The sequence below is a fragment of the Stomoxys calcitrans genome, chromosome 4 (assembly GCF_963082655.1).
Source record: "Stomoxys calcitrans chromosome 4, idStoCalc2.1, whole genome shotgun sequence".
NCBI classification, from domain to species: domain Eukaryota; kingdom Metazoa; phylum Arthropoda; class Insecta; order Diptera; family Muscidae; genus Stomoxys; species Stomoxys calcitrans.
Window position 1 is genome coordinate 51497962 of NC_081555.1, and position 27862 is coordinate 51525823.

The window sequence follows — 27862 nt, forward strand, 5'->3', positions numbered from 1 at the left end:
GCAAGAGTGCTCCATCGACGGCAGCGATGATAAGTGTAGACTTCTCTCTCGCCCGCATGCCGTTGTGTAGGTACTATGTGTGTGAGTCGCATCGAATCCAAAAGTCGATCGCAAGCTGTACAAAAACACTCACACAGAGCGCAAGTCACTTCAGTTTTCATATAATATCCGAGGAACCAGTTCTACAGCAAGTCAGAAGCAAAGTGCACGCGCTGCAGAGACCATATACCCGTTTGTAGTGAACGATCGTCTTAAACGGTGTTTTTATCCCCCCTTTTGTAACAAAGCAACATTTATAACCTCTAAAAAGAAGCAAAACCGTCGTCTTAGGCTTGTGAATAAAAAAAATCAGTTTTTAAAACTAAAAAAATTAAAGTGAACAATTTGATTTTAGTTAGCAAAAAAAAACTAAAGCTCAATAAGTTATTTTTATAACTGATAAACCCTTGGAAAAAAATTGCAAATAAAATGGAAAGTGTTGAAAATAAAACAGCAACCGGAAATGGCACCACCGCCATGGTCGAAACAAAAGATACCCAAAACCTTTTGCCACATCTAGAATCGCTGGAACGCATTATCAAATTGCCTGTAGTTGGAGCTGCCTGGGATAAATCACAAGATGTTTATGGCAAAGTCAAAGGTAAGTTGAGTAAGAGTCTCTGTCGCTCTATGTAATGCATTTTTTATATGGAAAAAACCTAAAACGACTTAAAAACATTGTTGCGCGTCTATCAGCTATATACGGAGCGACCTCAATATGCTCATGTATATTAACATTAGTGTGTATGTATGCCGTAATGTCGGTGCAAAGACAACGGCAATGACGAACGATGTAAGCCGAAGTTCAATGAACTCTCTTGTGTATTTTCTATTGCACTCGCATTGACTTATACGGAGAGCCATAGGCAAACCTTGAGAGATTCCAAATGTTTTGCACAAACAGCGGTTGTTATATATATACATACTGCAATTATGCATATACATTTCTACATAATATATATACATACATATATATTTATATGTATTATGTAAAATAATATTTGCGAAAACTGTCACAAGGTGTATTGGTAATGCAAAGTAACGGTAATTTCGATTGTTTGTGCGGAGAGGAATAGTAGCCCAGTAGCCTAGTGGTAATGCAACAAAAAATCTAGCAAAAATCACAGACAGCCAATCGATTTTTGAACTACTCACCGACAATAAGCACAAAAAGTAGAGCTTCTTCGACTAGATTTCCTTTATTTTCTCTTCTTCAACTCGTCCAAATGTAGAAAATATGTTATTACATTGTTGTTACTGTTTTTTTTTATAACGGTTAACCAATGAACGCTGATTTAAAAGCGAACGGTGCAAAGTCCATTTGAAGAAACGCTTTGGTATTTCCGTTATTACACCTAACCTTAAATATTATTTCGGTGCATTACATATAAAATGAGAACTATAATACAAATTCAGATAATCAGGCTTTGATTTTTGTTTAATTTAGCTTAAATATAATTTAGAAAAAAATCAAAGCCTTCAGAAATTGATTATATGAATTTGTATTTGCAGGCGTTCGAAAAGGTTTTCATTTTAATAAAGTTTGAAAGAAAACACATTTACCTAAATAATTTTTTAAAGGACCCAAAAATTGGTGTAACTAACCTATAATCATCAGATCATCCAAAACTTAATCTTCAAAAATTAAAATAGAATAAAATTATATATATATATATATATAACGGATATAGTGTTATAGTTTTGTTTATAGATACCAGGGAAGGAACCTGACCCATTGTTAAGTAGGTATACTGATCAATATGGAATAACTCCTTACAATTTTCAACTATTAGTTCCACAGACGGAGGAAATTTGTCGCCTTCAAAGATGTAGAATAAAGTTTTTGGGATCTAGGTTTACTCCATAAATGCATATTGGATTGTCAAAAAATACAGTTAATCCATTCGGCTGACTCCAATAGGAAATCCAGTAAAATACTGGAAACTTTAAACAATTTGTATTTTGTGAGTACTAATATAGACCTAAGAACTTTAGTAAAATTGTTCCCCTATTAAGGAGGTATTACACGATAAGTGTTCTCATTTAAAAAACATAGATTTTGGAATAAACATATTATTCTTTCGATCAAAGCGAAATTTTACTTCATAGAACATACATGTAGACACATGTCTGTAAGAAAAAGTACAATACATATGGGAATACATGCCGATTGGTGTGTGCTCTGTTCGTAAGGAGTAAAGGAATATAAGGAAGGTCTTTTCGGTACAAAAAGTGACAGCACATATGTAAAGCACATGTCGTGTAATAGCATCTTTACGAAACATTGGATTTTGAGCAACCTTCAAGTTACTCAAATATACATTTCGATGGTTTAATGTAAAAAGTACCTACCTCAAATTTTACCAAAATGGCGTTTTAAGGTAATTCTGAGAGACACATGTCGGATGCACCTTGCCTTAATATTTCAGGCAGACAACTGCAAATAACGGTGTTATAGAGATTTCAAAAAATGCCTATGAAAAGTTTTTTCCCTCTCCTGTAAAGTAACAAAAAATCGAGTTAGGCCATTTTTTACATTAAGTCATCGATATGTACTTTTCAATTAAGACATAAAATCTAATACCGGTATTCACAAAACTTAATATAGGTTTGAAAAAAGGTTTATTTGGCAGGTCTATCAAATAAACCTATTTTAAAGCTTCATTAAGTTTTGTGAATAAGTTCGTAAATCTTTAGGAATTATTTCCAATTTATTTTGCTCGATAACCTTTTTTGCCATAAATTCTGAAAACAACCAAATAGTACTGTGGTATATAATATTGCATTATTATTATAGACCTCGTTTAGTATATACGTAGACCTCGTTAAACAAAAAAAAAATTAAAATTAAAAATAAAATTGAAAATAAAAAAATTTAATCATAGTTTTAATTGAATCAGATATTATTTTACAATTCAAAATGTCATTGAAATTTTTTTTAAAATTTGTTTAAAAATTGTCAGAGAAATATATCATGACAAAGCAATTTTTACAAATAGGTGCATAGAAGCTTCCTTGAATGCTTTTTCATAGATAAGATTTTTTTATAAAACATTTCTTGATTTTTTTTTTTTAAATTTGTTATTAAAACTAAAGAAATGCAAATGTTGCCATGCTTCTTAATGGAAGGAACAGGGGCAAACTCCTCACATATCAATGAATGCAGTCCGATTCGAGTTTAGGTGTCTCCATTTTATAGCCGAGTCCGAATGGCGTGGCGCAGTGTGACACCTGTTTGGAGAGAAGTTTTACATGGCATAGTACCTCACAAATGTTGCCAGCATCAGGACGGGGAAAACCACCGCTAAAATGTTTTCTGATGGTCTCGCCAGGATTCGAACCCTGCGTTCAGCGTCATAAGCGAAGAGGCTAACCTCTGCGCTACATTCTAACTAAACGCTACTAAATTCCCCATGAACATTCCATTAAGCAACAAGTGATACTTGAGGGATAAATAAAACAAAACAAGTAAAAACTTGCTAAGTTCGGACGTGCCGAATCTTGGATTCCGCCCATTTAAATCGAGAATTGATTGCGGCTAATAGGGTCTCAGAAGTCATATCGCAGTATCAATATTTGAGGAGGCTTGTACTAGTGTATAGACTGATTCGAATCATACTGGGTACGCCTGCTGAAAGTCATAGCAGAAGTCCTTTTGTCAAATTTCAGCCAAATCAGGTGAAAATTGAGCCATCCATGGGCTCAAGAAGTCAAACTTGGGAATCGGTGCATAGACCGATTCGGATCATACTTGGCACGGATGTAGAAAGTCAGAAAAGAAGTCGTTGTGACAAATTTCAGCTAAATCAGATGGCAATTCTAAGGGCTCAAAAAGTCAAATCCAGGCTCAGGTTTATATGGGGTCTATATCAGTTTCAAAACCGATTCGATCATACCTGGCACGGATATTAGAAGTCATAACACAAGTATTAAGCGAAAATTTAGTTAGCGCACGTTATCTACTCGGTTACAGCGGCGCCTTGGGAACTCGTATCAATTTATACATTGTTTCAGCTCATTGTCGTCACGAAGAAGTCCTAGTGCCCAATTTCAGCCAAATTCATGCCTCTAGGGGCTAAAGAAGTCAAAATAGGGGATCGGTTTGTATCGGTCTATATCCAAGCATGAACCGACATTGCCCATTTGCAATACCAACAACCTACATCGATAAGAAGTATTTTTGCAAAATTTCAAGGGGATATCTTTATTCGTTCGACCGCTTTTGTGATTTCGGATGGGCAGATATGGCTAGATTGACTCAGAATGTCAGGATGATCGAGAATATATGTATATACTTATAGAGTCTCAAATTAATATTTCGTGGTGTTACGAACGGAATGACAACGTTATAATAATATACATATATATATATATATATATGTATATGATATAATAACTAAGACGCGTCTAACAGAAATCGGCACTTTGGTGGAGACACAGTACCAGACATGAACCAACTAAGTAGCGCGGAATTCCTAACTTAGATTTTCTTTTTCGAGGGTACATTTTTAGTATTTAGAGCGCATAACAAGACGATTACTGGCTTATGTGTATGTTCATAGTGCCATGGGGCGGATTAATATCTGCACCCTCTTTTCAACCTAACCCAAGACGATCCAGCCATGACCGTCCACAGGTCCATCTATCTGTCTGTTGAAATCAAGCTACAGTTTTTAAATATGAACATATTCAGCTAAAACTTTGCACAGTTTCTTTTTTGTCCATGGACAGGTTAAGTTCGAAGTGGGGCTATATCGGACTATATTTTAATGGAGTCTCCATATAGAGGGATCTTTCGATATAGGGCCTTAGGCTCATAAAAACCCCATTTATAAGACCTCCGATATCTCTGGCGAATATGGTTCAAGTCGGTCTATATTTTAATATAGCCCCCTTATAGATCGATTTCCGAATAAAAGTCTTAGGCGCATTAAGGCCACATTTATTACCCGATTTCAATGAAATTTGGCACAACGATTTGTATTAGGTTAGGTTTGGTAAGAGTGGCAGTCCCTTACATACTCACTTAGACAATTTTAAGTCCATTGTGATGCCACAGTAGCGACAGATCAAGGCTTGTGGCGAGAATCGAACCCACGACCCCCTGCACTGGTAATCAAAGCACACTACCAAGTCGGCTACCGGAGCGCCCTTCGATTTGTATTAAGATCATCGACAACTGTGCTGAGTATGGGCCATATTGGTCTATAACCTAATATAACCCTCATATAGACCGATCCCCCGATATAGGGATTTAGGCTCCCAAAAGCTGCAGTTATTGCCCGGTTTCGAGGAAATTTACCAAAATGGGCTTTGTTCAGCCCTTCGTCGTTCGTGTCGAGTATGGTTTAGATCGGTGGATTTTTTGGGTATAGGCCTCATGTAGACTTTTCTCCAGATGGAACGTCTTTCACCCATAAATAGCGTATTTATTCCCTCATTTTGTTGAGCAAGCTGCATTAAACCGCAACACATTCTCCCCGAATATTGTCTAGATCAGATCATATTTGGATATGGCTACTCTATATATATGTCGATCTTCCGATTTACGGTCTTTGACACAACTCAATTGATTTTAATGCGTTTATGTATAAAATAACCATGCAGTAGTTTCTTATTGTAGATGGGTATAGTATCAGGATTCACTAAATAAGGATGCGAAAAACGATCACCAGTTTTTTTTTATTTTGACAATACTCGCCATTGAGGATGGCAAAAGTTCACAGGGCTTTTCCACTTTTTGTTTTTGTGACTAATATAATCATCTATTAGCGAGTCCTCGTATATGTATAACCTCATATTTCACAATATTCCAAAATTTGTGAGAAAATGACCCCAAAATTGTACATGAAGTAAGACACAACATTTATTACAGCCATTAGGAATTTGGGGTCAATTTTCGCCAAGCCTTTAGGCAATTGTTCAAATCGCATACATATTTCTCTTTTCTTTAGTAATTTAAAACAATTTCGGCTAAAATATAATAATTTGCATTTTTTTTTTTATTAGTATCAATCAAAAATCGACTCTTATTTTGCTTCAACTTCTTCTTCTTGTCTTTCGATATTGATGATCATTGAACATTGTCAATACATGCTATACTTTTGCTCTACCTCCATTCGAACTCAATCAATTGCGAATCTTTGGGGTTTCATTGAAATCTGGGTGTTCGATTGATTGTTTTCGCCCCCTTGTAAATTGACCTTTTCTTCCAAGGCACAACAATACATGCGGCCCACAGATACATGCATACGTTTGACATATTGTTGGTAATTTAAATTTCAATTAAATTTAATTGTTTTCAATTAGTTTTGAGAGAATATAAAGGAAAAGCTTAAAAAAGGCTCGGTGACTTGTGAGAAAATTGTGAAATATTTATTACAGCAACTACTATTACGTATGGGAAGAATAGAATTTGCTTGGGTAGGCTGTGTTTGGCTTTCCAATGAACTTAGTTTTGCCACAACACAGGCTTGCATGAGAAAACAAAAACAAAATCGGGTGTGGTTTTTACGTAGTTAGTTATTGTTGAATAGTATGAAGGTACATTGAGTCATTGTTGTGTCAACAGATTTTGATTATCAGGTGTAGAATAGTTATTTTCCTATGATAATTAAGTTAGTAGTTAAATTTCAATTATATTTTTACACCCTTCACCGTAGGATGGGGGTATACTAATTTCGTCATTCTGTTTGTAACACCTCGAAATATGCGTCTGAGACCCCATAAAGTACATATGTTCTTCATCGTCATGTCATTTTAAGTCGATCTAGCCATGTCCGTCCGTCTGTCTGTCGAAAGCGCGCTAACTTTCGAAGGAGTTTAGCTAGCCGCTTGAAATTTTGCACAAATACTTTTTGTTTGTGTAGGTCGGTTGGGATTGTAAATGGACCAAATGGGTCCATGTTTTGATATGTTTTGACTTCTTGAGCGTCTAGGGGGCGAAATTCTCGTCTGATTTGACTGAAACTTTGCACGTGGTGTTTTGATATCACTTCCAACTACTGCGCTAAGTATGGTTTAAATCGTTCCATGTTTTGACATAGATGCCATATGAACCAATCTTAGGTCTTCTTGAGCCTCTAGAGGGTGCAATTCTCGTCCGATTTGACTGAAATTTTGCACGTAGTGTTTTGGTATAACTTCCAATAACTGTGCTTAGTATGGCTCAAATCGCTACATAACCTGATATAGCTGCCATACGAACCGATTTGAGATCTTGATTTCTTGAGCCTCTAGAGGGAGCAATTCCTATCCGATTTGGCTGAAATATTGCATGACGTGTTTTGTTATGACTTTCAACAGATTATACTAAGTATGGTTCAAAGCGGTGCATATCCTGGTATAACTGCCATATAAACCCATCTGGGGTCTTGATTTCTTGAGCCACTAAAGGACGCAATTATTATCCGATTTAACTGAAATTTAGCATGAGGTGTTTTGTTATGATTTTAAACAACTGTGCTAAGTATGGTTCAAATCAGTCAATAACCTGATATAGTTGCCATACACACCGATCTGGGATGTTGACTTCTTGAGCCTCTAAAGGGCGCAATTATTATCAGATTTGGCTGAAATTCTGTACAACGGCTTCTCCCATGACTTTTAACATACGTCTCGAATATGGTCTTAATCGGTTTATAGCCTAATACAGCTCCCCTATAAACCGATCTCCCTATTTTACTTCTTCAGTCCCTAAAGGGTGAAATTCTTACTGGTTTTTTATCTAATATTTTCTTCAGAGCTATCAATCTGCTAAACAATCTAATGCCTGCATTTTTGCATTTTTAATTTTGAGACAAAAGAGTAGCACATGTATGTTGGCTACAGTATTAAAATAATCGAATAAATTCAGGTTTAACTCTTTTGAATTGTAATTACTATTCAAATTGCATTCATTCCACAAGTTCTTGCCATGTCTAACAAAAAATTTCTTCGGTGTAGGAAGTTCTTTTCTTTTAATTGACCTTAGCTTGAATATAAGTTTTTCCATTTACATATGTCTTCAACTCATAAATAATTATTTTGTCGCTATCATAGATTGCTCGAATGGAAGCATTAAATATGCCTTGAAAAGCATATCTACGTCATGGGTTTGATTTATAGACTTTCATTATTGAACTAGCCTCTAGCCACCAAAAGTTTTAGACAAACCGAGAAAGCAAGAATGGCAATATGTAGAACCCTACATTCACATGCAGATTAACTGTCACATCTGTTTTCGTGCCGTGGATTATAAGTAAAATGTTTACGATTATTCCCAGTTATATAAACAAGACAATAAAATAAAAAAAAGCACCCAAATGCTTATTCAAGTGGCATCGGTGTGCTTTTTAAATATCTGAACAAAGTCCAAACGCATTTGCATAAACACCTCATTCGATAATGATGACAAATACAACGATATCTGCTTGCTTGGTATGTGTAGCAGCAGATTAAATTTATTAATAAAACTGTATTTTTTTTTTCTTCTTCTTTCGCAGAATTGTGGCTATAAAACAAATTATCAGTAGAAATGTCAAGGAAAAGAGTACGTAAAACTCGCTTCTAGAATCTAAAAATTAACGAACCGGTTAATTGCAAAAAAAAATTTTTTTTTGGTTCGACTGGTTTTTGTTAAAAATAGAAAATTTGCTCTTAAGTGAAAGTGGTTTTTGGTGTATTTTTCAAAAAAAAAAAACATATTGAGTCTCTAAACAATAGAAATTATATTTTTTTATTCTAGAAATATTTTTTGCTATACTTTAAATTAAGCTCAAGGAGTAGTTTGCACTGATAGAAAAATGGATACCTATATGCTTATTTCAATACCATACAGTATTGATAGTCAAGCAACTCTTCAGAGTATCAAAACAAGGCCGCCTGGTATCTATCAAATGTTAAGTATTTTTTGGTATTACATATAATAACAAACAGGTTTTTTTTCATACATTTTTCAATTCATTTAAATTTTTGTAAGTTTACAGAACAAAGCAGTAATCAAGTTTAAAAATAAGTCTGCCAGAGAAGTATATAAAGATTTGTTAAATTAATTTAAGACTTTTCTTAATTTCTCTTTCGCTTTCAATAACAAACTGTCATTGGTTTTAGAACCCAATCAATATTATTTCAATTCCATTCTCGTCATCATTCTACCCGGTTTTTTTGCCTAAATGCGATGAAATAAACTTCATTTATGAACCCATACACCGAAAGAAAAATTGATACCGTATGGTATCAGTGGTATTGATAGTAAGCCACACTGTGAATTAATATCAAAACGCTCCGTATGGTACCTATAACGCCTTACATCATACATACCATACGCTATTATTTTGGTATTCACCAGCCCGGGTGTGATCTTCGATTTTCAAACATCAATAACTCAGCGAATTTTTATCAAATCAAAATTCGCTTTGAACTCAGTGGCTAAATTTGTTTTCTCTACAAGAAAATGATATCTAAACGCTAAGTTTCATTTTCCGTAAATATTATTTTTTAACTTTTTTCGTATTTTGTATGTCGAGGTACAAAACCCACCCGGGTGGGATTCCAATTTTCTACAAAATATTTGTTTTTTGAGTTACGATCCATAAAATAATAACTCCGGTAATATATACAGTTAATTTGTACTTGTGGGATGAAGAATGTGTTCCCATATAGCTAAGTACGTGCCTTTGCCAAACTCACGCAGAAACTTTCTCAGTGAAAAAATTGGTTGACTTGTGATAGTTTAACTTCTTAAGAAAACCTACTAAAGGGGGGAAGTAATTGGAGAGGGTAGGTTTTATTATGCTGTCTTCTTCAGTTTTTCTTTCCACAAGTATGAAATTTTGGAATAAATATGACGATTTCCTCCAAATTGTATGGTTGACCCACTTGGGTGAGTTTTGGACCACGACGTACAAAAAAACCTTTGGACCTGCGAAGGTAAAGTACAAACCTAAACAAAACTTTTGTTGCGATAACAACACTATAAAAGTGGTAATAGTCTCTTTCGTCTGGCATCGAATTAATACCATATGGTATTAAAAATGTTTGCCAATATGCTGTATGAAATAATACCAGCAAGTATTAGCAACAAGCAGTTAAACCTTGACGATGACAGACTTAATACTCAATATCATATTACACAGCAGGCAGTGTTCGAAATCCATTGTTCCAAAGATCATCAATTCGATTTCACTAGGAATTTCTTGTAGACTAGGATAAAACTTTGCTTTGAGATTAGTGCACTGTAGAAAAAGCGCTCCAGTTTCTAATTTCGCAGTGACTTACAGGTATTGTGGTCAGGTTTGTAAGTAAGGATTTTACATCATTGTAACGAATTTAGCAAAAAAAAATTCTTTAGAGAAAATTTCATTAAAATTTTGCCTTTAGAGAAATTTTCGTTGATGTTTTGTCGTTAGGGAAATTTTCATTCAAATTTAATCTTTAGAGAATAGTTCATTTACATGTTGTCTTTTGTCAAAAGCCAAGCAAACCAAGCATTTCAAGATTTTCGATTGAGAAACGACCTCTAGGTTTCCCAATTGAATATCGTGAAAGCGAGATTAATGAGTGAGATTTTAGATGTGACGATTTTATGACGTTTCATCAGGAAATAGTTGACAATTTTTGTAACCATCAGCAAAGACGCCCCGTTAGCCGTGTTGGTATCGTGCTTGGATTGCCAGAGCGGGGGTCGTGGTTTCGATTTTCACCAGAGGCCTTGGTCTGTCGCTATTGTGGTATCACAATGGGCTTAAAACTGTCTGAGTGAGTATGTAAAGAACAGTTACTCTTACCTATCATATACAACCACCATAGGATGGGTGTACACTTATCTATTCGTTCCATACCATTCCATACAATCCCATGGTAGCCGGTTGTACGTACCGGATTGACTCGATGGAGTTCTCCATCGGCGATTTCGCTGAAATTTGGCACAACGAGCTCTTTGATATCTGTATTCAATATGACACAGATCGGTCTATATTTGGATACAGCTGCTATATAGCTGCACAGTGAGCTATTTTAGGCTTTTCGGCAACGGCGTTTTATATGGTTCTGATCGGGCAATATTTGTATATAGCTGCCATATAAACAAATCTCCCGATTTATGTTCTTGGGCCCGAATGATTATTCATTAGACCTTTACATATTGTAGCCTGAGATGATTGAAATCTGACTATATTTAGATATAGCTACCATATAGACCAGTTTATTGGAGGCCACTGTAGCGCAGAGGTTAGCAAGTCCGCCTATGACGCTGAACGCATGGGCTCAAATCCTGGCAGGAACATCAGAAAAATTTGCAGCGACATTTGTGAGGTACTTTGCCATGTAAATGCTTCTCCCTAAAGAGGTTTCGCTCTACGGCACGCCGTTCGGACTCGGCTATAAAAAGGAGCTTAAAATTGAATCGGACAGCACTCATTGATTTGTGAGAAGTTTGTCTCAGTTCCTCGATGGAATGCTCATGGGAAAATTTGCAATTTGCATAGACAGGTGAATTGTATTATACCCCTCGACGGACCATATTTTGAAATAGCTGTTATGGATTCATAAATGATACAATTTTCATAGGATTATGACATAAGGTGGTCAATATATATGTAAATGAGTTGGTGGATATCCGAAGTATGACCTGGCCGAACTTAATGCCTTTTTACTTGTTTTTCCCCCAATGCCATTTTCAAACTTGATCAGTTGAAGGTTAGTTAGTCAATGTGAATACATGAATTCAAATTTAATAAAAATCTACATGCAACTCTTTCTTATGCAGGAGACTCCATAATTTTGTATCTGCTGCACTTTGATCTCAGACATTCAAGGTCAGTCATAGTCTTAAAAGTGTTAAATATCATCACATTTTCCCAACAGAATTGTTATTGTTATATAGAAACAAATAGGGAAATCACAAGTACATACACCTAATAGTTTACCGTAGAACAGACATATATGTATACAACTCACAGTTGTTGACTTTCATTTAAATACAGTCCTACGGAATGCGATCGTAGTGAAATTTCACCCCACTGTGTGAGTACCGATATGTATATTAAATGCGCATTTAGCAAATAAAAAATAATTACTTATATATTTTATCAACTGCCAGGCATTGCAAATAAAACATAAAGATTTACAACTTCTATATACCCACATTCAACCATCCATACATACATGCTCGAGTATACTAAATGATGAATCAACGTAATTGATTCCAACATTAAGAATGTGTATCAATTAGAAATAGTTTCAAGTAACCGAATACTAATAATAAGTTAAAAATACAAAGCAGCCAATTAGAAACCCTCGAAGGGAATGTTAAGCCAAGTATTCAGTATTCATCGCACCAGAACTTTGTTTTTAAGCACTTGGGAATAAAATTTGCTTAATATAATAATCTAATATGGTGTATTCATAAGCGTTGATTATTTTGCATATAATTTATTGTTTTTTTTTTTTTTAATTTTTTCCAACAATTTCTTTATTCGCAAAGAAATCATACCATACGTATGTATACTTGGACATACCTATATTGTAGCAAATTTTATGGTGGACTTTTTTCGAGTATGTACCACAATCTCTACCATACTAAACAAACAGACTTCCAGAATATTTTGTCCATTTCGTTTTTTTTCTAATTATCAACCAGAGTAATAATGAATTTTGCAGTCATTGTTTGTATAAACAATGAATTGAATTATCGTTTTGTTTTTCATTACTTTTTTGGGTTTTTGTTGATAAAAATACTTGTATGGTGGAGATTATTAAGGGACTTTGTACTTTAGAGAAACAAAACCACAGAATTTAGTATAAAATATGGGTGCTGATAATATATGCATAATGATTTTAAAATTCAAAAAGACATTTTAAGGCATCTGGTCAAGAAAGTTTTGAAGGTACAAAACGGACGAATCTAGGTAATTCTTGTCAACAATGCAGCAAATGTTATCAAAGTGAGTATTTTAGGCTTCAGTGGCATGATGTGGGATTGCTGGGCTTAAATTAGGTTAAGGCAATGTAGAAACGGTGGCAGTTTGGGCTAGGGCGAACTCTTAAATTCAGAATCCATTTACTTTTGCTTTGAATGTTGCTCTGAGCTAAAAACGAGTTGCACGAATGTTTTCTGCCGGTATTTTGGCCCATTGCATTATAATGAACTTCTTCAGAGTATCCATACTGGCATATATTTAATACCCACCACCAGGATTGGGAGTATATTCTTTATGTCATTCCGTTTGTAACACATTCAAATATTCGTTTCTGAATCTTTAAAGTTTTTATCGGGGTTTTCAATAAAAGCGCAGCAAAAGTTTAAATAAAAAAAAACGGTTGTGGATATCAATGAAATTTTTTACCTCTGAAAGTTCGTTCGATACCTTTAAATGCGGAACTGGATTTCTTTTGCATAGCCACGCATGGCCAGACGCTGAACCCAAATATCGATGGTTACCAAGCATAAATCGACCGTTACTGCTGCATTTTCGCGTTCGATATTCATACAAAGTTCATCAATTTTCGCTGGCTTGTTGGCATAGACCCAAGATATAGTAACCCAGGTAGTGTACAGCAAACAGCTGAGTACACTTTTTTCTCGCCAAGTGCAACGAGTTTTTGTTGTGTGTGTGCGCATTATTGTTATGAACCATGTCACACACAAACAACGAAAAATGCCGCGAACTGGCAGCAAACCCGAAATCAGAATTGCACTTAATACTGATTTTGACAGATGTTCCTTCCTGTTAAACTTATCTTGCGTCGACAATAGACTTTGCGTAGCTCCACAGGAAATAGTCTAAGGGCGTCAAATCGCACGACCGAGGCTTATAATTTTCGAGTTATTGCTCAGCCCAATTCACGAACATACGACATTTCTGGTGGTCATGCGGCTTCATTTCTTGCGTCATTTTGATCTTATAAGGATGTAGGCCAAAATTTTTTAGCAAAATTCGCCACAACGACGTCACAGAGGTGTCCAATGCTTGAAAACGACGTGTGAGAGACAAATTTGGGCTTTCTTCAACTGAAGCCTCCGCGTCATCAATATTCTCGACACAACGGGCTCTTCTTTTTCCCACTGGCACGGGAACATTTTGTACAGTGCCTGTGGATTAAAATTTTTCCACTAGACGCTCTATAGTTTATCTGGTAGACCATAATTTGGACGTAGCGCTCCTAACATTGAGGCCACTGACTTCGAATTTCGGAAGTAAATTTTATTGATTTCGACTCGCTGTTGGCTCGTATATCTTTCCATCATGAAATGGCAAACCTTACTGGAGAGAAATGTCGAAAGTGCGGCAAAAAATATGGCGTCGTTTGCTGTCCCTATCGGTCTACGTTTGTAGCGTCTCTGAAGAAACCCTGTATATTCTTGGTCGTCGTAAAAATCTAAGACGATCTGGCCATGTCTGTCCGTTTATCTGTGGAAATCTTTTTACAATCTTCAAAAATAGAGATATTGAGCAGAATCCTTGTACCGATACTTCTTTTGTCCATTGACAGTTTAAGTTCGAAGATGGGGTATGTCGAACCATATCTTGATATAGGCCTTATATAGACCAATCTCCCGAATTAGCCCGATTTCGCTGAAATTTGGCACTGTGAGTTGTATTAAGTCTCTCGATATGCGTACCGAATATATTTTAGATCGAACTTTATTAGGATGTTGCTGCCATATACACCAATAAGCACAATGAGTGGTGACAATCGGTTAATATTTCTATACAGCTTCCATATAGACTGATCTCCCAATCTTGATTTAAGGTCAACAAAAGTCACATTTATTACCTTGCTGAAATTTGGCAGCAAGCTAATGATATTTTTGAATATAGCACTCATATTGATCTATTCCCATATTTGAGGTATTAGGGCCATATATTGCTGAAAATTGACACAGTGAGGAGGGTTTTGCTCTTTAACGTAGAGCTGGCAAACTACCGATAAACGCAACATTCGGTATTATCGAGATTTCTTATAATAAATATCGGTAGTATAGATACTATCGTTAATTTCCCTTCACCTATATTTCACACGAAAATAAGAAGAAAAAATCAGGAGATCGAATTATATAGAAGCAATATCAATGCACAGACCGAATAAAAACAAATTTAATACAGAAAGTCATGGGAGAAATCATTGTACAAAATTTTAGCCTAATCGGATAAAAATTGTACCCTCTAAGGCGCAATGTATCTATTGGGATACATTCAGTGTCGAATCATTTATTTTTGTCAAATTTAGCAAAAAAATTAAAAATATCCATCCATGCCGTCGATATTTTTCCAGTTTACGGGTATATCCCCGTAGACCGATCTCCCGGTTCAAGTTCTTCCTGGCTTATTTATTACCCTCAAATTTTCTTACGTGCTTTCGTTTAAGTAAACACGAGAATTTTGACAGTTTATGAATTGCTCAATGGGGAAATTTTTCTCGTCAGAGAACATGATGTTTGGAAATTCACCATGTACGCAGCAACTTCTTTGCTCTTTCAAGTCTAACCTTTTTGCTTTGCCGTAAGATCATTTGTCTTTTGGAACTTGTAACGCTTTATCTTAGGCTTGTTTTTCTACATATATTGTATCATTTTACGGAATATTTTCCGATCTATAGCAATTTGATTGCCACAAAGGAGTGAATCTCGTGAAATTCGAACCTTCACTCCATTTCAAGTCTAGCTGTAGTCTTTTTTTGAACCACCACAATGGTGTTTGACAACGCTATCAGTATCATTATAACGATTTAAACAAACATTTTGTTCACTTTGAGGTGTTTGACTTCGCCAATAATAGCCGCTTATGATTTTCAGCCAGTTATAGCCAATCCAAATAAAAACAACACATTTAAAAAGACTTTAAATCTTCTTATAGCAATCCATGCATTTTACTTCACCTGAATACTTTCCACATTTAATAGGTTGCAACAATTATTTCAAATTTAAGATTTGAAACTCCTATCTAGAATAATCACACTTACTAAAGGTGATTATTAGTTCATAGACATGTCTTAACAATTATGTACATATATTTTGAGTATACCATTGTGTTATCATTGATAATGAACGGAATCTTTCTAAGAATTCTTGATAACCTGTATACCTATTGAGATATTTTTTTTATTGCCATTATAACTTTTATAGCAGGAAACATAGATTTATTGATACAAATAGTACTGTGAATTGCAACTTTGGCTATAATTCAAATTGAACTTTATGGCAAAACCAGTTATGGGTTTTTATCGTACATTTACTGACTGACTAATAAAGCTATTTCTTAATTATAAATGCTTTCAAAAGAGGGTCAAGTACTAGCAACAAGTGGGTTGCTAGACACATATGTACATGATTATAAAATATGACTAAACAGTTCAATTGAGGATTTTCGAAACAAAAAATTTATATGTTTTGCATTTCTCTTTTTTAGGAAAGAATCGTGTCTTCAATTGGGCGCTGAGCGCGGCCGAAGACTGTGTATCGCGTGCTGTTACCACCGCTGCACCCATAGTAAGCCGTTTGGATCGCCCCATTCAATACGTGGATCAGACCCTAGTCAAGGGAATTGACAAACTGGAAGTCAAGGCACCCATTATCAAAGACACACCTCAAGAAATCTATAATCAAGCCAAAAACAAAGTTATCGATGTTGTTCAACCACATATTGATCGTGTGGTTAAATTCAAGACTGCAGGTCAGCAAAAAGCATCCTCATTGAAGGACTTAGCCTGGCAAAAGGCCAATGAAGTTTTGGCCACACAATACGGTAGTTTGGCTGTGAATGGTGTGGACACAACAACCGCATTAGCAGAACGTTTATTGGAATATTATTTTCCCAAATCGGAATCAGATGTAGAAGAAGATAATGGTGAGTACTAATGAAACATGTGTTTAGATGAAAAGAAGATTACAGCTTAGATTTGGGTCCTTGTTGGAGTGAATTTTCTAACCACCACCATTGTAGAATGGGGTTATATTAATTTCGTCGTTCTGTTGGTATTATTAAGTGCAGCCGAAATAGGATACTTAAGGAGCTAAAAATGGGTCTATTTTACTTCACTATTCGTAATTTACAGTTGAGCATTGTTCGGATAGGTGAAATTCGTCTGCAGTTAAGTGAATTTGCATAAATAAAATTTATGTAATTTATACTTAAGCTTTTGGAGTAAATTTTTTAACCACCACCATTGTAGAATGGGGTTATATTAACTTCATCATCCTCTTTTCCTTATTACGTGCATCCGAAATCGGATACTTGAAGTGCTTAAAATGCGTCTAATTTACTTCGCTATCCGTAATTTGCAGTTAAGCAGATATCAAGGCTATTGAATAATACCAAATAATACCATGGATGATATCTTCACTATACCGCATTAAAGTAATGCAGTTTCGATTGTACTAAGAAAGCCATTGACCGAATAAAGTTTTGCTTCTGAAATTTTACACTTCTTCTTGATGAGGTCAATTTCAAATACAATCGAAACCGGACATGTGAAACCCTGAAAATACCTCAATTTCGTAATTTTTCTATTTGGCGTAATTCGGATAAGTGAAATTATTTTCCAGCTAAGCTATATAAGTATAAGTGCAAGCGAATTTTCACGTTAGTGTACTAATTATTTAACTTCAGTTGAAAAAGAGCAATGCCTAATAAGAATCTTTAAAAGTCAGTCAGAGACGATCATAAGTGATGTATGATGTGTTTTTACGAATGTAATTGACGACTGAAATGTTAAAAATTTCTGATCGTTTCCCAGAGAAATAACTTTTCCCTTATGCGATTTCAGTTTTATATGAAAACGGTATTTGGCGTGTAAAAGCTTTTTTTACATAAGCGTATTTAAGTGCATTGAATAACAAAAAATTAATGATTCTTTCCATCAAGTTTCACTTTAACGCAATTTTTCACTTAAACGTGTTATAGTTATGTGGTTTCGACAGTATCGATTCATATTTGCATTTAAGTCCCATATAAACCAGTCCTCAGATATGACTTATCAAACTCCTAAATGCTTACATTTTTATTTGATTTAATGGAAGATAGGTTGTTGTTGTTGTAGTAGTGTGTTGTACACTGAGTCGGCAGCCCTTGCCGATGAAGGAACCAATCGAGTTCATCCGGTACGTACAACCAGCTGCCATGGGATGGCTTAAGATAGGTCAATCAATAGTTATAATTCCCAAATAAACCAATCCCTTGATATGACTTTTTACACCAAAGAGATTTGATAGTAAAAACTGCAAAAATTTGTGAATTGCTATATATCATTGAGCTAGAACTAGAATCGGACAGTAACATACTCTTTGATATAATAAAAACTATCCCGCTGTTCTTTAATGGAATGTTCATGGGCAAAATTGCGGTTTTCGAAAATTCCAATCCAATCCGAATCACTTTTGTTTGCAAAAACCAGATTTAAATAGAATAGACCCATTAATAAAACTGTGAAACAATTTCAGGGTAATGATATGGGTCATGGAAAATTCCAAATGGGGATGAAAGCACTAGACCAGACTAGACTAGAGCAAGTCCCCAAAAGGGTTTTGAGTTCTCAAGCCAAACTGTCTTGAATGTAATTTTCATTTAACCTTTATCGAATGTTATATTTCGCCATATATTTCAAAAACATGAGAGATGAATGGATCGAGTAAACCAAAAATAAAAATCTTCTTTAACTATTGGATCAAGTACTTATATCTCTTAAGACCTAAACATGTCTAAACGTTGTAAGATGCAACTTTGCATAAAAATTTAAAAAAAAGCAACCCGCAAAAGTTAAACAATTTTTAATTTTGGCGAGTAGAAACACTACCGCTTTTGTAGAATTTGTGTGCAGAGTTGCATTTTTGCAAGGCGACGCTCGAAACCTAAACTTTGGCCTTTAAGCATTATACTGCAGTAAAATGTCGTATTGCATGTCTTTTCGACCGCTTTTTCATCATTTGTGGAAACTTAACAAGAGACCACATGAAAAAGCTCTTCGCAAATAATTATCATATAAGAGCTTATGTATGATTGAGCACAATAACATACACAACGATGTCACCACTTCATTGAGCGAACCCCCATTTTGGCTTATTTGTCATTTTTGGTGTTTTGGAAACCTTAAATCATTTGCCAATCATATTCGCGTGATGATTACTACCACGAAATTGGCACAAACGAAAAATGTATACTTCTTCAAACTTTTCGATAAGATAAATTTATTACGCGATATTTTTCATAAAACAAACCTTCCAATTTATTTATTCGCACACCAAGTCCCAAGGTTTAATCTTTCCCACTGGTATGAAACATTGCACAGTGGGGTATTTTGTATTTAACATAGAGATCAACTCATGAAAGCTACCAATCATGATGAAAATCGAAACAAATGTCTTTAAGGGCTTAGAGATGAAGAATATTAAAAACTTCAGTTCAGACTTAGATATAGCTCTAAAAAACAAACTTTACAAAATGAAATTTTTATGTGATAGAGTTTTTCTTCCAATGCCCAATGTAATAATGAGTAAAAATTTATTTATTTATTATTATCTAATTTTGACTTTTGAAATTCAGGTTTTTAAACTATGTAATAGAAAAATTAATAGCAAACGTTCTTATTCCGATACCGGCTGGTAGGGATAAAATATAAAACTATAACCACTTTTGGCATTAATTTATTTATCAATTGGTATTACTTCTGTTGTTGTTGGAGTGCGTTGTACACTGAGTCGTCAGCCCTTGCCTATGAATCCGGGTCAACCCGGAACGTATAACCGGCTGCCATGGGATTGGGTTTTACTTTTAATACCCAACTGCTATTGGCTTTAGTACCAAACCGAGTTTTTTTAATACCAATCTGGTTGTCACTGGAGCATTTCACTTCATAATACATTGCAACAAATTCAATTAGAAATAAATTTTGTTTTTTTGTTTTTTGTATATTAAAATAACAAAAAATGTTAAAACTTTATCAACCTCGATTAGTTTTGTTCAGCATTTTATTCCATATGCATAGATTCCTAGAACTGTTATTTTATTATCTTTCATCACGTCAGATACTTTATCAAGTTTTATGATACTCATAGATATCTTGCTTGGAGTTTCGTATATTTATTTCTATCACTAAAAACGCCACAAAAATCATCTTAAATTACATTTTATGAAATTAAAACCAAACATGTTATTATGACGGCAACATTTTAAGTACAGAACTAAACAAAACGTTTGCCGCGATGGCATGACTATAAATGTACACCGAAAGAAAAATTGATACCCTAAGGTATCATTGGAATTGATAGTAAAGCAACACCGTGAATTTATCAAAACAATACCGTTTTGTATTTATAATGCTTAACGCCATCCATACCATACGGTATTGTTATACCCACCACCGAAGGATGGGGGTATATTCATTTTGTCGTTCGGTTTGCAACACATCAAAATATCCATTTCCGACCCTATAAAGAATATATATTCTTGTTCAGCATAAAAATCTAAGACGATCTAGCCATGTCCGTCCGTCTGTCTGTTGAAATCACTCTACAGTCTTTAAAATTAGAGATATTGAGCTGAAACTTTGCACAGGTTCTTTTTTTCCATAAGCAGGTTAAGTTCGAAGATGGGCTATATCGGACTATATCTTGATATAGCTGCCATATAGACCGATTCGCCGATTTAGGGTCTTAGGCCAATAAAAGCCACATATATAATCCGATTTTGCTGAAATTTGGGACAGGGAGTTGTGTTAGGCCCTTCGATATCCTTCGTCAATTTGGCGGAGATGGGTCTAGATTTGGATATAGCTGCCATACAGACAGGTCCTCCGATTTAGGGTCTTAGGCCCTTCGATATCTTTCTTCAATTTGACCATGATCGGATCAGATTTGGATATAGCTGCCATATAGACCGATCTCCCGATTTAATGTTTCGGGCCCATAAAAGGCGCATTTATTGCCCGATGTTGCCGAAATTTGGGACAGAGAGTTAAGTTAGCCACTAAAAAGATCAATATTTGGTTATACACAATTGAACAATGACTTGTACTTATTAGCATTTGGTCCAAATCGGAACATATTTCGTTATAACTGCTATGGGACATAAGGTATGCAATTTTCACCGGATTTTGATGAAAGGTGGTATGCATATATACCCGAGGTGGTGGGTATCCAAAGTTCGGCCCGGCCGAACTTAACGCCTTTTTACTTGTTTTGGTATTACTTAACTATCAATACCGATGGTATCAATTTTTCGTTCGGTGTAGAACCGTCAATTCCAAATAGTTCCCTTCGTCTGGTATTGAATTAATACCAAATGGTATTTAAATTAGTTAATCTATAATGTGAATAAATTACTACCAGCAAATATGTACAATGAAGCTATAGAACTGAAATTTTTGGCCAAAGAGAGTATATGCCCGAAGATAGACTATGTCTTGGTCTCTCATTCGCAATTTTGAGAGCCAAATACCCCAACGTGACAATAATGACTATGGTGATGATGATATATTTTCACACAGCGAAAATGTAATTTATAAGCTAGAAGCTTCGTATGTATGTATATTGTTTGATTAGTTTCCCAAACAACCAATATACCCCCTCAATTCGTAGAAAAATGCGTCTATTGTCCAATTACGTCACTTGGCATAGCGTGTTACTGTTAAACACAATGAACTTTGTGTTCTGTACTCACACGAATTGCTGTTTGGCACAATACATGATGAACAGCAAGAAATTAATTGTCATGGGAGGGGAATCTCGAATGTTTTCAAGATTTGTGCCAAGTTTTTATTTTTATTTTATTTACTTTGCAGCTTATTTGAACATTCTCTGTTGAAGAACAAATTTTTAGTTTTCTTTACAAATAAAACAAATCATAGAAAATACCAAAATGGGTCATATGAGTTTTCTGCCTTTACCTCTAATCTTTTTAATGACTTTTGTTTTCTATTCTGTTATCTATGGCTGTGTTGCTTTTTTTTTGAGTGATTCAAAGTTGAAAAATAAATAATTCGTAAACATTTTGTTTTTCTGCTAATGTTCAATAATAAAAAATTAGAAATTGCAAATTATTTTTATCATATCATCATACTTTATTTTATTTAATTCTCAGATTATAAAAAGTTTCCTGTCACACATAATGGTCATAATGGCAATCACGCCGGTGATAATGACAGTAAGTTATCACTCAATTCTTTATTGTTGTTGTTGGTTTTTTTCCCATTGAGATTTCAACGGAAATTAAACTGAAAACTAATTAACAAATATGCATGATTTGTTTTTAGAATTGTTATGTTTTGTTCTACTTACTGGCTTTTTCTAAATTTTGTTTTAAATAACCTAATGTAGATTGTAAACAAGGGAGTTTTTCAAAAAACCTAAGTTTTCGTTAAATAAATTTTGACTAATACGTCCAATAACTGTTATTAGACATACATTCTGTACTAAAAAAAAAGAGTGCAAGATTGCAAATTTTCCCATAAACTTTCCATTATGGAACAGGTGGGTTGTGCAATTAAAGTTTAAGCTTCATGATGGATTGATCTACTCTGTAAAGCCGAGTCCGAACGAAATGCCCCAGTGCGATACCTCTTTGGGTAGAAGTTTTTACATGGCATAGTACCTCAGAAATATCGCCAGCATTAGGAGGGATAACCCCCGTTGGAAATTTGTTCTGAAGTTCTCGCCAGGACTCGAACCCAGGCATTCAGCGTTATAGGCGGGCTCGTTGACCTCTGGGCTACAGTTAATGGCAAAAAAAGAGTGCAGTCCGATTCAAAACTTGAGCTCAATAATAAAGCACCGCCTTTTTTGAGTGCGAACGGTGTGCCGCTTGGTGACACCACTTCATAGAGAAATCTACCATGACGAATACCTCACAAACTTCGCCGGCAATGTAAGTGAGAAGAAGCCACGGCAGAACTTTTTTATGTTCTCGTCGAAATGTGGTAACCTCTGGGTCACCTTTGTGCGAATATTGGACCTTACGACTATGTTTAAGTTGTATAAAGCGGCACACCTTTCAGAGAAAGGATTTTGATTTTATGAACTGGCTCAACATTCCTGTTCATTTTGCTTCCACTTCAATTTACTTTGACTTAGCTCATGGTTAGGTTAGGTTCACTTAACCCTAGTCCATACTCTCGATTAAAATTCTCAATAGATTTCTATTTAACGCAAATCTTTTATCATTGAAGATGGCTGAGCACATATCAAGGCATCAAAGAAGTCTGCGCTTAAGAAATCATTAGTTCAAAAGCCACCCTATAACTCTCTTGAATGTGGCTTACTTTTCTTTAAAACATGTTAAAACTGAAAAGAGTCCAAAATCAAAAATGTTATAAAGTTTTACAAAATTGAAGGGAAACAATTTTTTTTTTAATTTTTTAGGTTAGATAGAACCTATGGACATACACCAAAACCAGTAATCGGCTTGTTGTACGCTCTAAATGCGAAAAAGTAGCCTCGAAAAAAATCGTAGTCTGGATTTTCGTGCTAATAACAAAATCGTAGTGATTGTTGTAGCAGTGCGAAACTTGTCCCCAAATTGAAATATCAGATTTGAAAGAGTCCTTTACTTTCAACATACTTTCCTTTAAGTCCCATATTGTCCTTTTTGGTCTCCATAACCATTTAGGTATTTTTGGTGGTCCTCAGACATTTGCTCCCTAATATTATTTTTAGATTGGTATTCCTCTTCCAAAGACCACTTGAGTTCCATATTGTGCGGGTCAACCTAAGTGTCCATTTTGGCAGTTCTTTCTGAGTCCTTTTAGGGGTTTTTGGCAGGGTGTGACGGAGGTCCCATGTTATGAAAGCTGATTTTTTACTCAACACCCGAATACCTCAAATGAGTACCATATTACCTCTATCATAATACATTTCTACTTAAGGGGCAATACTAAATGATACTTAGATGTCAAATTTTGATATCACATACGTTTTCTATTCCCAATTACTTATAATTTGTGCTCCATACTGTCCCGAAAGGTCTGCATGTCCGTATGGGCGGGTTTGTGGAGTGGGTTTTGAGCCGGGACTATCCCTCTGAGACTTGATCCCATATTTCAGTACATGCTTCGTATTCTTCTTTAAAATACCTTACATTTGAGTTTCATATTGAGCTGAAAGGTCCACTTTGCATTTTGGGTGGTGCATTTGCGTTAAGAGGGAGAGAGCGCTCCCCTTCCAATATAAAAATACTATATAGCCTATTACTCCTTCCGTGAACGAAAGATGGTTCAGCAGCATGTACAGTCGTTCCGGAATTTCTTTTTCAGTTCAAAGTGGGACATGCAGCTGAATTTATTCTTCTTTTGATGTTATTTGTTGCTAAAGTCTCAGACTTTTTTAAAGTTATAGTTGTCAACATTCAGGGCTTTCCTTGTTGATTTGGGTATAATTGACGCCTTGGACTTGGACGCTAATTACTTTATTGCAATTTTTAAGGAACTTCGCAGTCGCAGCTCCCCATATGAACGAATGAGGGTAGCCACTTGAAATTTTTAACAGATATTTCTTTTTGATGTGGGTCAGGTTTGGATACAACCCCCATATAAACCGACCTACCGATATGACATATTAGGCCTCTAGAAGCTGCAGTTATTATCCGATTTGACTGAAGTAGAGTTATGTTACGATTTCCAACAACCGTACCAAGTATGGTCCAAATCTGTCTATAACCTAATATAGCTCTTATATAAACCGATTTTCGATTTGACTTATTGGGCCCCTGAAATGCGCAATGATCTGATTTGACTGAAACTTTGCAAGTAGTGTTTTGTTACGACTTGCAACCGCCGTTCCAAGTACAGTCGGATTGGTCTATAACCTGATATAACTCCCATATAAACCGATTTCGGGATTTGACATATTGGGCCCCAAAAAGTTGCAATTATTATCCTATGTGGTTGTAATGTGGCACCCAATGCCCTGTTATGACTGTCAACAACCATGTCATGTACGGTTCATTTGCGCACATTCTTAGCAGAATCCATGGTGGTGGTTTCCCAAAATTCGGCTTGGCTAAATTTAGAACATTTTTACTTCTTTATAATATTGTCCAAAATTCATAGCAATTTTTGGAGATAAATAAATTTAAGATAGTTTTTTTTTTTTGAAATACAATATAAACGGCTACTTTTTACTAAATATGGCTGAATTTGTTTTTATATCCTCCACCATAGGACTACTTTCGTCTTTCTGTTTATAACACCTCGAAATATGCGTCTGAGACCACATAAAGTATATATATTCTTGATCGTCATGTCATTTTAAATCGATGTAGCCATGTCCGTCCGTCTGTTTGTTGAAAGCACACTAACTTTCGAAGGAGTAAAGCTAACCGCTTGAAATTTTGCACAAATACTTTTTATTAGTGCAGGTCGGTTGGGATTGTAAATGGGCCAAAATGGTCCATGTTTTGATATAGCTGCCATATAAACCGATCTTGGGTCTTGACCTCTTGAGCCTCTAGAGGGGCGTAATTCTCTTCCGATTTGACTGAAATTTTGCACGTGGGGTTTTGGTATCACTTTCAACAACTGCGCAAATCTGTGCATAATCTGATATACCTGCCATATAAACCGATCTGGGATCTTGAATTCTTGTGCCTCTAGAGGGCGCAATTGTCATCCGATTTGGCAGAAATTTTGTACAACGGCTCCTCTTATGACCTTCAACATACGTGTCTAATATGGTCTGAATCGATCAATACCTTACCATATAAACCTATCTCCCGATTTTGAACTGGAGAACTGAAATATTTCACAATGACTTTTACAATGTTCAGCATTTATTTATGATCCGAATCGGACTATAAATTCATTTATGGTCCGAACTGGACTATAACTTGATATAGCTTTAATAGCATAACAGTTCTTATTCAATATTCTTTGTTTGCCTAAAAGAAGATACCGCGCATAGAACTCGATAAATGCGATCCATGGTGGAGAGTATATAAGATTCGGCCCGTCCGAACTTAGCACGCTCTTACTTGTTTTTTTTTTATAATTATTTTTTTTTAGGCCAGCTAGTCATATGACCACTTGATCTGTTGTGTATTGACCTTTTTAACCAATCTTGTGTTCTCCCTTCCTCTCCTTGATTTTCTTGATCTTGTGTAACTGTTTCGTCAATAATACTTAGAATTTTCTTTTTCTTCTTCTTCTTCCCTTCTTCTTTTCTGTTTTGCTTTTCGTTTTAGTTGAAGAAATTGTTAACCATGATATAGAAATTGACACTAGATTCTTAGTAGCTGCATCCACAGTATTTCTCTCAATGTCCCTGAAAATTATAACCGAAATTGTCCACTATGTTAGAGAAAATCCCGAAATAATCAATCTAATCGATAGGCAAATCAATGATTTCATGGTAAGCCTATGAGTATTTAGAAAGAGCCAAATTATTTTTTTAATTTAAAATAATTGTTATTTTTCTCCTTTTGTGTTGTTGTAAACAAGTAGCTATAATCTTTTATCTTTCGGTTTCTATTTGCAGTGCCAGTTCCCGCCAGCGAGGACCCCGTACTACACACCGTCCAGACAGTGGGAAGACTCAAGAATAAGATATCCCGTCGCGTCTATAGAAATGTCTCCCGACAAATCCAAAAAGTCCAAAAAGGCAATGTTAACGACTATCTGAGCTCCCTGATTGCAGCCTTGAAGTTGCATCAATACATCAATTTCATTAATTCCTCCATGGGCACAAATATCGAACAATCCACCTTGACAGATGGCTCCTCCTCCTCGGCGGCGTCAACAACGGCTAAAGCGCAGAAATAAATAGTCTTTCGAGTAAAATTTCTCCTTAAATCAAGCTACATCTATATTTTCTTTTTATGATTTTTTGTTATATATTTAAAAAAAAAAGGTTTTTTTTTTTGTTTAAATGCATTTTATTATTTTCTATGGCCCGAGTTGAGATGAACAAGGAGAAGGAGAGGAGCCACTTTTAACTTCACTCTTTTGGTATTTTTAAAATAGATAAAGTCATTTTTAAATAATATATCGATTGAGAGATTGTGAGTACGGATGTGAATGTAGACATTCGTAAAGGTCCTTGCATAATAGCGCTATGCTATGAATTGTAAGAGAACGAGTACGAAGTCTGTCTTGATATTGTAAATTGTAAATATTTAATAATTAGTTTTTTTTTTTATTTTTGGATTGAAAGATGTCGAAATGAAAACTTTAAGAAGTAATCCGTGCATGTTCATCTCAACCCCCTTCTCTAGCAGTTTTTAAAACTGCACAAACCTAATTTGATTGAGCAATCAAGTGAAATATTTGTCATTATTAAGCTTTAATATTGAAGTAATATCATTAGAACTATCGTAGAAATGCATACATCCACACGCATACATATATATATATATATAGATATAGTAAGATATGTATTTATAATTATTTTAGAATTTAGAGATGAGTTCTAATTTTGTTTAGCATCTAGGATTAATTATAAAGGAGAGCTCTGAAAAGCGTGAATTAATTGAAATGAAACACTAATCGAACCACATATTTTGCGAAAAGTTTAGCAGCTGGAACAAAAATTTTTTTTTTTACCATAGGAAAATTTTTTTTCATTGTTTTAAAGATTGACACCACTTATACAAGGCCCAGCTTCTAGCTTTACATTCTTGAGAGGAAAAACAAAGAGTGATTCTTGTCGAATAGTGTAAATAATAAACATTTGTATGTAGACATGACTTGAGGTCATGTATTAAAAGGTTATCTATACATTACAATATATAACTATGTATTTACAAGTATATAAAATTAAGTGAATGAATTCTTTAATATTCAACAATATTATTAAGTGAAATATACTGAACAAAAATATATTTATAATGAAAAAGAGTATGTTGTTGTCATTTATTTAAAACTA

General features: G+C 35.0%; 1 protein-coding gene across 4 annotated transcripts; it reads left to right on the top strand.

The window, feature by feature from the left end:
- Positions 1-136: 136 nt before the first annotated feature.
- On the top strand, positions 137-27835 carry LOC106081427 (lipid storage droplets surface-binding protein 2). Of its 4 annotated transcripts, XM_013243363.2 has the most exons (5): positions 137-640; positions 16428-16865; positions 22092-22154; positions 26184-26350; positions 26477-26794. In XM_013243363.2, exons 1-5 carry the CDS (start codon positions 469-471, stop codon positions 26618-26620), a joined length of 984 nt encoding a protein of 327 aa, XP_013098817.1. In that variant the 5' UTR covers positions 137-468; the 3' UTR covers positions 26621-26794. The 4 variants fall into 4 exon arrangements, with proteins under 4 accessions (XP_013098817.1, XP_013098819.1, XP_013098818.1 ...); XM_013243365.2 differs by lacking the exon at positions 22092-22154 and having other exon boundaries at positions 140-640; XM_013243364.2 differs by lacking the exon at positions 26184-26350 and having other exon boundaries at positions 144-640; positions 26477-27835.
- The last annotated feature ends 27 nt before the right edge of the window (positions 27836-27862 follow it).